General features: G+C 37.6%; 1 protein-coding gene across 1 annotated transcript in view; it reads left to right on the top strand.

The window, feature by feature from the left end:
- The first annotated feature begins 5,173 nt into the window (after positions 1 to 5,173).
- LOC100267470 (protein transport protein SEC23 C) overlaps positions 5,174 to 12,034 on the top strand; it is a 56,860-nt gene continuing 49,999 nt past the window's right edge. Inside the window, exons 1-2 of the mRNA XM_002265065.5 lie at positions 5,174 to 6,095; positions 6,713 to 6,886. Of these exons, the coding sequence (XP_002265101.1) occupies positions 5,373 to 6,095; positions 6,713 to 6,886 (897 nt within the window). The 5' untranslated portion in view covers positions 5,174 to 5,372. The remainder of the gene's footprint in view (positions 6,096 to 6,712; positions 6,887 to 12,034) is intronic.

The raw sequence follows: 12,034 nt of genomic DNA, 5'->3' as shown, positions 1-12,034 counted from the left end.
TGAAGATGAAGAATAAAATCGCAGAAGTTTTGTAAACCCGAAGTCTTCCACCCAATAACTCGAACCTTGACCTTGACACACTTCCAATGGGGATGGAAGGAAGAGTGGAGGCTATGACTCTCTCTCTCTCTCTCTTTGGAGATGGAAGATGACTTTCTAGAAAAAGCTATGAGAACCTGAACCCTTAAGGGGGTATTCATAAGGTTTCCTACTAGGAATAAGTGATTTGAGCCCATTAAGGGATTAAGTCACGTAATCTAGCCCAAAATGAGTCCTAATTGAGTAATTAACCCAACATGACCTACTAATTAATCAATTAACTCAATCCAGAGACCTTGTTCACTTCCCCCTGGGCAACCTTGCATAATTATCAAAATGCCTTTATGCACAAAAGTGAACTTAAAGTCAATCCGACCCTCATAACCCATGCCAACAAGGTATATGAGCTCAAAGTAGGGATCACTAGGACCCATAGGAATACTGGCTTCCTTATAATAAAATTCTAAAGTTGATTCAACATCCTACTACAAATAATCAACTGAACTCTAGTATCCTATGTAAATAACAACGAGACACCAAGTGCTCAGGTTCGTGACCTACTATCCATTATGTTCAGTCTCTCCATGAACTAATGTCCGTAGTCTAACAAGATGAAAGCTATCAGCCTTTCAAGACTACATCTACCATCCTTGAGTTACAGATCGTCGTATTATGTGTTCAATTGATATATCTTAACTCTCAAAGAGTCTACGTCAAGTTCCACTTAAGGAACTACTATGACTATAGTTTCCATGAACACACCTCCTTAGGATCACCCAAAGGGACACACTATCTCAATCCAAATAAATATCATAGTGTCTTGATTGAGTATACCTATTGCTACTAACTTCCATCAATAGTGACCCAATCCATACGGAAAATATGATTAACTTATGATCTCACCCGCAGGTCAAAGTCATTACTAACTTTAGCACAACCTCAATATTACCTCAAGCTTGAAAGATAGCACAATAAAGTAGCTTGGTGAGGTCATGACTACTTGATAGCCTTAAGTCATGACTCACTGTAGGCCTATCCAATGTGTAACTATACGCACTAGTGCACTCACCATGGGAAGCCCATCCTGATAGCCAAAACCAGTCATTCCTCCAATTAGGAGGTGGTGACTACTTGATAGCCTTAAGTCATGAATCACCGTAGTTCCTATCCAATGTGTAACTATACACAATAGTGCACTCACCATGGGAAACCCATCCTGATTGCCAAAACCAGCCATCCATCCAATTAGGAGGTGGTGCACTATAACCTCTAATGGGTTGTCTAGACTTATGAATCAGTTGTGAAAAAGTCATCTATTTGCAAAAAAAAACTCATAATTTAGATCTTTTGTGTAACTCCTAATGCACTTAAGTCATGTATAATGCAAAAGATGCAGACAATAATGCTCATAAAGTATAATACATGAAATAAGGATAGATAAAAGTAAAATTAGAATATTATCAAATAAATAATGAATTCCAAATTTATTACATCATGTCATGCTTTTAAGGGCTCTATCTTAACATTATCCCACTAGCCCTCAAAGCATCATACCTATAAAGTATGTTAGATACTCATCTGAAACCTATGCTCTCGTTGTGACCAACAAAGACTTTCCTTGTCAATGTCTTGGTGAAGGGATCTACAAGGTTCTCCACATAAGTTATCTTCTCAACCATCATGTCATCCTCTAAGCTATCTCAACACTTTTGAGCACAAACATATAATCCCCCATTTTCAAAAGATATTTGAGTATATGGTTCACATAGTGCAATTTTCCTATTCTTGTAATCCTTAAGGACTTTAAACCTAAGAATATATTACGCCCCTTATAAATTTTGATCTAGAACCGAGTAGACAACTAGATCTTGACTTATGACAATATCCCTCCATCATTCTCAATGAGTAGATTGTCATATACCTACAAAATCCTAGAACACCACCATGCTTCCTTGCAATTTCTTGTTACATCATATAAATACTAATATCAAAATAATCATTTAAGAACACTATCTGGACATCCTATTGCAATATCTCATAAATGATATACACCGCAATGAGTAAGAATACTATGATGAATCTGAATACGACTACTAAGGAAAAAGTTTTGTATATTCAAAACAATGTTTCAAATTATAACCATTAAGTACAACCTAGCCATATAAATCTCAACTTTTCCATCTACTCTTTTATTTCTCTTATAGACCAACTTACATTTATGGTTTTATCCTTTCAGATGTTTCTGCAAGAACCCTAACTACATTAGAATCACAAGAATTCTAACACTACTTCCATAGTCTTTTTCCAAAGATATGCATCCATATCGCTCATTGATTCATCGAAATGAGATCAATCTCATGTTCCTCTAAAATGACCTCGGAAGACTCTCCCAAATACATGAATTAGGCTGGTTGTTTAACAACCCTCCCACTACGATGAGGCATCAATGTACTAGAAATGGGAATGGTTGGTACTGGATCCATAGTATCTTGTGTATAGCAAATCTATCCTCTAGTATTCTCCAATCTATATCATTGTTTGCCTTATTACATATCATATAGTCTTCATCATAATTCTAGTATTTGTAACAACAAACACTTTTGATAATCCTATCTATAAAGTAATAATCCCAAAATCCTCTTGGATATCTTATAAACTAATACACCTCTTTAGAAAAAAAAAAGGTATTATACAGTCTTTAAGATGTATCCTTAAAGGATGTGGAAAGTAATGAGAAACCAATCACTAATCTCACTATGTCTATCAAAGTTCAATATCTTCTTTCTATTAATCCATTTTACAATGGAGTCCTTGGTGCACACAACTGGGATATCATCTCATGCTCCATATGGAAAAGATTGAACCTACTAAACACACCACCTTGATCTAATCGAAGTGCCTTGATATGTTTACCCAATAGGTTATCTAATTCCACATTAAATTCCATGAATTTATTAGAGGCATCAAACTTCTTATCTACATATCCAGACCTAGAGTATTTATTAGTAAAATAATCAAATACCCATACTTTCCATGTATAAACACAAAAAGGTTCATACACTTTAGTATGCACTAACTCCAAACAGTCCTTGGTTCCATGTCCTTTAGAAATATAGGAGCCTTCTAGTCATCTTACCATTTATACAAGATTCGCAGACTAAAAGATCCTCTAGAATAAAAGTATCTAGACTTGACTAGTCTTTAAATCATTTTTAAATTAATTTGACCTAGGCATTAGAAGTCAAATGTTTGATTGGTGCTAGGTTATTTCTTTTAGTGAGATATGACTACTCTCGTTACTGGGCAAACTGATAACGGAGTCTCGCATAAAATATGCAAATACCTCCTAATAATTTGCATAATGATACTTGACATTAATGTTACTGAGTAAAAAGTTTCATCTTTAGGATTGGTCACTCCCACTACAACCATATATAGTCTTGTCCATAAAGGATAGTCCATATCCTTTGATTGCTTAGGCCACCCCATCTTTAGAATGGCGATGCGCCTAAAATCAAGATACATTGTTACTATTGCAATAGTTACTAACAAGTTTTATGAAGTTTTGAAGTCATTTCAAGGTATGGTTTTGATAAATTGGTGACGAAAGAGATGAGTTAATTTGAAAAAGGCAAATAATATTGATGATGATCCAAATGCATAATGGAAGAAGTAATACAATTGGTTTGGACTGAGATTTAGGCTAATTAAAGGTAGCTAACTTGGAGTCAAAAGAAGAAGATTGAAAAATCGACAAAGGAGAGCTAAAAAACTTTATATTGCAATTTTGCATGATCATGGAAAATTTTCAAATGACTATGCAAATTAGACTAGAAAAAAGAATTTGCTGTAATGACAAAGTGGATTTTGCACCACTGTGCAAAATTTTGTATGAAGCGGCGAAACGATCATGTCAAATTAATAGTCCTTGTGCAAAATGGTCGAAGATCATGCAAAATCATGATTTTGACGCTAAGCACCAAATTTGTGAATTTGGAAGTTTCTAAAATGCCAATGAGAGGTTGCCAAGTGTCCACTTGACCTTAGCTTATAAATAAAAACTTGGATTTCTCATGTAAGGCCCTTTTGGATACTCTTAATTGTAAAAATTTCTATAAATTTTCACTCTTAATAGAATTTTCTATTTTATTTTATTTTTCCTCAGTTTCTCACTAGTCGAACACGCCTTGTGAGATGAAATATCCAAGCATGACTGGTTAATTCTCATTTTTCTCGGAGGAAAGAAGATCAAGAGGTAAGATCAATGGTGAATTAGAGAAATGAGTTTTAATTGTCAAGGTAATTTGATCCAATTGATATATATGAAAGCATATAGTAATTATGAAATTTGAGAAACCTTTTATTTTGAATGATGTCAATTAAAATTTTAAGATAGATTGGTAGCAGTATTTTTTGTTCTTAAGATGCATACAACTTCTAGTTGTAGGTAAATTTATTATAATATTTTTTTGTTAATACGTTATGTTTTTATTTAAGCAAGTTGTGGTATTGGTTGGAATACATTGATGAAATCAAATGCTACTAGTGAGGTAATTTTATATATTTATAGTATTTCTATCAAAATAGCATGCACTCAATTTTTATTTGCACTATCTAGTTCAAACCATGCATTTATACTCTATTTCTCTATTTATTTTCTTAATTTAATATTAGTCTCTAGCATATAAGATTAAAAAAAAAATTATATGTTTTATTTTTTTGCATAATCTTGAGTTTAGTATTTTTTTAGCAAAATCGTAAATATAGATTATTTGTTAGGACAAGAGTGGGAATTACCCCAAATAAATAAACCAGTAAAAAAATATCCAACATCTAGTAGTTTATATGAAAACCAAGATGAAAGTGCAAGTATAACTTTTGAAAATTATAAAACTATAAATATAGAGGTAGAGTCAGATAATGAGATAAAAACTGCAAATATTATACAAGAAAAGATTTTATTAAATATTGAAACAGTAAAAAAAACTATACAAAAACTTAGAACTAGTTAATATAATATTAGAAGAATTCAATAACCCAAAGTTACAAGAAGAATAGGTAGATCAAGAAAACTTTGTTGATATAATATGTAAAAATTACAACTTTATAAAACCGATTTAATAAAAAAACTTGTAGACATAGAAACATTTGCAAACTTGATTTACAATTTTTGATGAAGGATCAAGGATGTAATAATATAAGAAAATTACCTTATTATCCTCTTCTCGCGGTAGATCCGTGGAATTCTCCGCGGTGACTCAAATCTCACTCTCCCCCCTCCTCTCACCTCTCCCTTGCAGAACATCAGTCGGACGAATCCAAATCACGAAAGCATGGTGGAATTCTTGGAGCTGGAAGCTCAGGACGGTGTGCGGATGCCATGGAACGTGATACCCGGGACGAAGCAAGAATCAGCTCAGAGCATAATCCCAGTGGCCGCCATCTACACTCCGCTCAAACCTTTCCCATCCATGCCAGTCCTTCCATACACTCCTCTCCGATGCCGCACATGCCGATCCGTCCTCAACCCCTTCGCTATCGTCGACTTTTCCGCCAAGCTCTGGATCTGCCCCTTCTGCTTCCAGCGCAACCACTTCCCCGCCCACTACTCCTCAATCTCCGACCTTAACCTCCCCGCCGAGCTCTTCCCCAACTACACAACTCTCGAGTACGAGTCTCCTTCTGATGCCACCCCTGTTCCCATGGTTTTTATGTTGGTCGTTGACACCTGCTTGATCGAGGAGGAGATGGGGTTTCTCAAGTCCGCGCTCGCGCAGGCTATGGATCTGGTGCCAGATAATTCTCTTGTGGGGATGATCACCTTCGGGACATATGTGCAAGTTCATGAGCTAGGGTTCGGGCACGTTTCCAAGAGCTACGTGTTTAAGGGGACTAAGGATGTTTCCAAGGATCAGCTTCTTGAGCAGATGAATTTTTTTGCCAGGAAGCCCAGACCGACTACTGGCGTTGTTGCTGGCTCTAGGGACGGGCTGTCCGCCGAGAGCATTGCGCGGTTTTTGCTGCCTGTGGCTGAGTGCGAGTTTGCGCTTGATTCGGTATCAATAACGTCAATGAATATACTGCTAATTGTTTTTTATTTCCGAGAATTAGAGAAAGAATTAGACTCTTAGGGCCACGTTTGATTCATTTTTTGAAGATGGCATTTTGGAAACTTTTGTCAAGTAGTACGGAAATGCTTATTGTTCTTCATTTTTGAGGATAGAATTGGTGCTGAGAAATCTATTTTCTTTTCACTACTAAATATCCCTGATTCTGCTTTAAGGCAGTTCCTTGATTTGTTGAAGGGGTGTGCAGGTGTGCTGTTTGATAGATTAAACGTTTTCTTTCACTGATAAATATCCATTTTTTTTTGCTGAATTCTTTATTTGTTTTTTTGGCCGGTCTCTCATGTTTTGGCAGCAAAAATAAAACCGTTTTCTGTTTCCAAAAATAGAAAGAATGAATCAATACCAAAAACATGTTTTGTTTGAGACATTTTTGAAGGATTACGTTTTGAAAAATTCAAGCACTTCAATGATAAAAAATAACCCAAAAACAATAATACTCATTATTTCTTTGGAAAAAAAGTTGCTTTTGGAATATCCACCGTTATTCCTTGATTTGTCAGACTTGGTAGCTTGGGTGTTTGATTGATTGAATTTTATGTTGCAAGGTTCTTGAGGAGCTTCAGAAGGATCCTTGGCCTGTGCCAGCAGACCAGAGGGCTGTGCGGTGCACAAGCACTGCGTTGAGTGTGGCTGCTAGTTTGTTGGGAGCATGTGTTCCTGGTTCTGGAGCTAGGATCATGGCATTTATTGGTGGTCCATCAACAGAAGGGGCGGGAGCTGTAAGTTTTGCTAGTTTCCTAGTAATCGCATGAAAATTAAGTTTCCTTTTGCTTTATTTGGTGTTAAAATTTCAGAACCTTTGGGTCCTGTCAAATTGTCCTTACTGAATTTGCATTTCTGTGCAATCCCTGTCAGTGGCTGTTTAACATTTCTTTCATGATGGAAATGTTCATTAAGAAAAGAAGTTGTGCAAGGAGGATTTCATATATCAAAGTGAATAATTGGTCTTCCCAAAAAGAAAAAAAGAGGAGGAAAAACACGTCCAGGTGGATAAGAGGAGCAAGCTTGTTGGTAAATTCACATTCTGCCCAATGGAATTGAAGAACACGATGTTTATTAACCAAAGAAGGGACATTTTTACAATACCTCTGCAATCCAAAAAGCTGTTCCACACTGAACAGCGGTAGGTGAAGGTTGTGGACAGTCCAAGAGATGGAGATCACATCACTCTCTGGTACTATCAGCCAATTATTTTCTTCAATTCCAGATCCTGAATTACAATATGAGAGGAATAAAGAGTTGCACTGTTCAGGGATTTGGGATACTACTAAAAGATGAAAGGTTGGTAGTAAAACTGGGGTCGTGCAGTTCAAATGAGAGAGACAAGGAAGGTGACACAATGGTGGACACTTTCCAGATATAGAGGATAAAGGTCCTGTATCAACCCTGATCTTATCTCTTTAAGAACATGTGTTATATGTTGTGAAAAGGGAAGATATGCTGGTGATATGATCTGTTGCTCCAGAAACAACAATCCAAGAGGATTTAGATAGTAAACTAGGGTCATTCCTAGCAAACCTCGGGTTATGCTTGTGGATCAATGTAAAGGAAACAGTGGCTGGCGAAGGCTATTCGACTTTTGCACCCTGGGATGCCAATGTATAGTACAAAAGAATCCAAGAGGATTTAGATAGTAAACTAGAGGCATTCATAGCACAGACTGGATTACACATGTGGACTAGTGTAGAAGAAACAGTGTCTAGCTGATGGAGACCATGCCATCTAGGTTGTGAAGTGATGGAGCATTGAAAAACCAGATGGAGGTTGACAGAGTATCTGCTGATGAAGTGTGATGAGCATGGGATCTAGAAGAACTCCCTAATTGTCCTCTTTCCCCAATGTTAGAACAAGATTCTTGTGTGTGCTGAATCTTTTGCTGTAATTGTAACAACTTATCCTTCTCATCTGAAATTTCACTGACTTTTGCAGTCTCATGAAATGGTTCAGACACTTTTGCATCTTGTTGTTTACTAAAGGGTGGTCCTATCTCACATAGAAGAAAAGTTTCAATGTAGCATTTCATATATTTTCCTCCTTCAACCACAAGTGTGCAGAGTATCTCTCCAGAATCTGGATAGAAATCAATTGATATTCCTTGTTCAAGTTGGCAAGAATGTCAAAAGGTCATTTTTCTTCAATCATCTTGAACTTATGAGCTTCCTTTGTGCAACCTGCCTCAACGAGCTGGGGGCTTGGCTTATGCTTATTAAAAGTATTCTGTCCAAAAAAATTAGAGAAGATTCAAAGAGATTTTTTTAGGGAAGGAAATTTAGAGAAGAAATTGCACCTAGCAAATTGGATATGTTGGATCTTGACAAGGCTTTGCTAGGTAATTGGCTTTAGAGGTTTGTTATAAGTAAAATATAAGCAGTGGAAGATGTTCATTGTGGTGAAGTTCAATGAGGAAGAGTGTGGTTGGTGTTTGGACCAGGGTCTGTAAGTTCTAGTTTATAAAAAGAGCCCTTTCGAGGCCTTGAGATGATTTCTGTCTTTAAGAGTATTAGAACTAATTTTTTGTTTGTCATTTAGTGTGGGGAAACCACTTTCAAGGATTGATTTCCAGATCTTCTCTTTGTTGTAGTCATGGTGGCAGAAATTGGAATGGGAATGTGGTTAGGGTCATTGGAATCTAAGGTTCTTTAGAAGTTCCACCTTTGGGAGTTTGAATTGGTAGAATTGTTCTTATCTTTGTATTCAGGAAATGGTTCTGTTTGTAGAAAAGGAGGATAAGATACTGCAGAAGTTATCTATCGATTGATTCTTTTAGTGAATCTACTATATAAGGTTTTGTCTTCAAATCATGGTATTAGTTTCCCATATAAAAGGGTTTGAGAATCACTTGCTTCATCTACAGTTGGTTTCTCCATTTCAGTGTTTGAGCGAAAATTCTCACTTTGGATGAACTTGAGCAAAGGTTTAGGAAGATAGCAAATTGGTATTTGTTTACTTATTTTTGTGTAAGGTGGATAAGGAATCAACCAAACATGCGCTTTGGCTACTGTGTGGTGGCTTAAAGTTAGGTTGCCTTTTGTTTTCAACTTTTCAACTTTTCAACATATTGGTAGTATGAAATATGGATGAATCCTTTGTTTGGGCATTTAGGGATATGATTGGAAGGTCAAGTTTGTAGCTTTGGCTGTCTTTGAGATGAGAAGAGTTTTTTTCTCTTTTATTTTTGCCTTTTGAGTGTTTCATGTATACATCTTGTTTACTTGAGTTTTGTATTTTTATTGTTTTTTAATTCAATTTTTATTTATTTATTAGAAACAAAAAAATTATTTAGCTCTTTGAAAAGAATCCTGAAGGTTGTATAGATGGAAGCCCAACTTAAGTTTTGTGTTGTTTCATGTATTTTGCTGCTTGATGCTCATATCCCAAATCTCTTCTTCATTGTTTAAACACATATACCTTACCTATCACAAAAAGAAAAAAAAAAAAAGAAAAAAAAAAAAGGAAAGGAAGAAAGAACAAACAAATATTCCCAATGCTTGTGGTAGGATGCAAAATGTGAGGTAGCCAAGATATGATTGTGTAATTCTTTGGTTCCCATTAAGCATAGGATAAATGTATAAAACTATGTTTCATTATTTTTTTAGAATAAAATTTTGCCATTCAAGTTACTTGGTTTCCTTTACTCTCATAGACCAAGGCCAAAGGAGACCAAAATGGATAATTGCTACCATTAAGATTAACAGTTGTGATTTGGAGTGTGGAGTTATTTTTGGGCACTAACTTGACCCATTAGGCCATACCATAACTAAGTGCACTGTCCTATGTTACATGGGTTTGAGTATGGGTGTCAGGTGTGGGTACGTGTCTAGGTGTCAAATTCTTTTTATCCTAAAATCTTAGGACATAAGGATTCAATTGAAAAGAATTTCAATAATGGGTGTGGAACTTGGATACAACATTAATGAAAAATAAATTGACACTAAATATGCTGGGTTCTCTATAGGGCGCAGTTTTTGGTTTTTGTGTCTTCCCGCCTTTTTTGGTCTTTTGTTTATTTTGTATACGTTGTGTATACCTTGTTTCTTATTAATATAATCCTTATTTACCTTTCAAAAAAAAAAAAAAGACATTGAATATAAGCATTGTAAGTTATTTATAATGTTACTTGGTTAATGTGGGAAAAATAAACTTTTTCAATGTTTTTAGAATCAAATAAGTTATTAAACTAAAAAAGTTATTAGGTCACAATTTACTGGTTGAATTGATTGTTCGATTGTGGTCGATCCAAGATCTTAGCATGACTTCATAAATATATACTTTATATATAATTAAAATTAAACATAATTATCATGAAATTTCCGACGAATGATAAGAAAGGGAAGGCTGTCGCGTCGGAAGTGGAGGTAGGGGGTGATGCGAGTGCACGCGCAAGGGAGCGCGTGATGGTGGCGGTGGAGGGCTCGAGGCTTGAGGACTTCCTGCTGACTGCAGACGGGACGCAGCGTCAGTCATGCGGGTCGGGCCAACCCTCGTATCCATCTCGGAGCGAAGACGGGCCTTCAGGCGGGCCCCATGCCTCGGGCGGGTTGGGATTGTTGGGCCAAGCAATGCTCTCTCGCTGGTCTAAGGCATCTAAATCCCCTGGGTTAACTCCGTCTGGGCCGGTGCTTTCTGGGAGTGGGAAGCCCACGGAAAAGGCCTTGCCTTCGAGTCTGCTTCAAGGGGTTGGGCCTGACTTTCAAAGCCCATCTTCTTCTGTTTCTTTTAGGGCCCAGGCGGAGAAGGGCCTTTCTGTTGCGGAGCGCAACCGAAACTCGTTGAGGGGCCCAGACGCGGCTATCTCCACTTTTTGGGTGAAGGATGGGCAGTGGGGGCTCTGTGGAGATGAGACTCAGTGTGGGTGGGGGGGGGGGGGGGGATCTCCAGGACCGACTGCGCCCTGCTGGAGGAAGACGCAAGGTATGATAATGCTCTGTCCCCCTCTGGAATGGTGGCTCTTGACCCTCCTTCTCATCTCTTTTCTTCTTTTGGTCGGACTCCATCGAAGGAGTCTTTCGACCGTTCTGGGGATCTTGTGGATTCAACCAAGGGGGATAGTCTATGCAATGGAATTGGGTCTTCAGAGCAGTTTGTAGGGAAGTGCTGGGATTTGGTAGAGATCAACAACGATAGCATGGAGGTTAATAGAAAGGCTTTGTGCCTAGCCCGGCCTATATCTCAAGAAGAGAGCGGATGGGTGGAAGAGAGATGGGAAGAAAGTGATTTGGCTAGGTTCAGTCAATTCCTGGGATTTTCGACGGAGGGCTTAGAGGAAGATATCTTGGAGTTCATGGTTAAAATTAGGAAGAAGAGAGAAAGAATTCACAGTAAAGTTATGTTGGAGAAATCGAAATTTGAAAGAGAGTTGAGAAGACTTGAATGTTCAGTCAACTATGAGGGGGGGAAGAAGAAAAAGGGTACTGTGCAAGGAAGAGGGTGCCAAATTATGGAAGTCCAATGAAAATAAGGCTCTTGAGTTGGAATGTGCGCGGGGTCAATGATAGCTCCAAGAGGAAAGTGATTAAAGCTATGATTAGAAACTAGAAAGTTGATTTGTTTTGTATCCAGGAAACGAAAATTCAGTCCATGAATGAGGGTCTGGTGAGGAGTTTGGGTTCCGGGAGGTTCCTTGATTGGGGTGCTTTGGATGCTCAGGGAGCCGCAAGAGGGATTCTGATTTGCTGGGATAAAAGAACCCTGGAAATCCTTGAGATGGAGATGGGCCAATTCTCAATTTCTTGCAGCTTTAGGAATGTAGAGGATGGGAAGACTTGGATATTTACAGGTGTGTATGGCCCGTTTTCCAAAGAAGACAAGGAGACCCTCTGGGGGGAGCTTGGGGCGATTAGGGGAATCTGGGATGATCCCTGGTGCTT

The sequence above is a fragment of the Vitis vinifera genome, chromosome 15 (assembly GCF_030704535.1).
Source record: "Vitis vinifera cultivar Pinot Noir 40024 chromosome 15, ASM3070453v1".
In the NCBI taxonomy this organism is placed as follows: domain Eukaryota; kingdom Viridiplantae; phylum Streptophyta; class Magnoliopsida; order Vitales; family Vitaceae; genus Vitis; species Vitis vinifera.
This window is presented reverse-complemented; position numbering and strand designations above follow the sequence as displayed.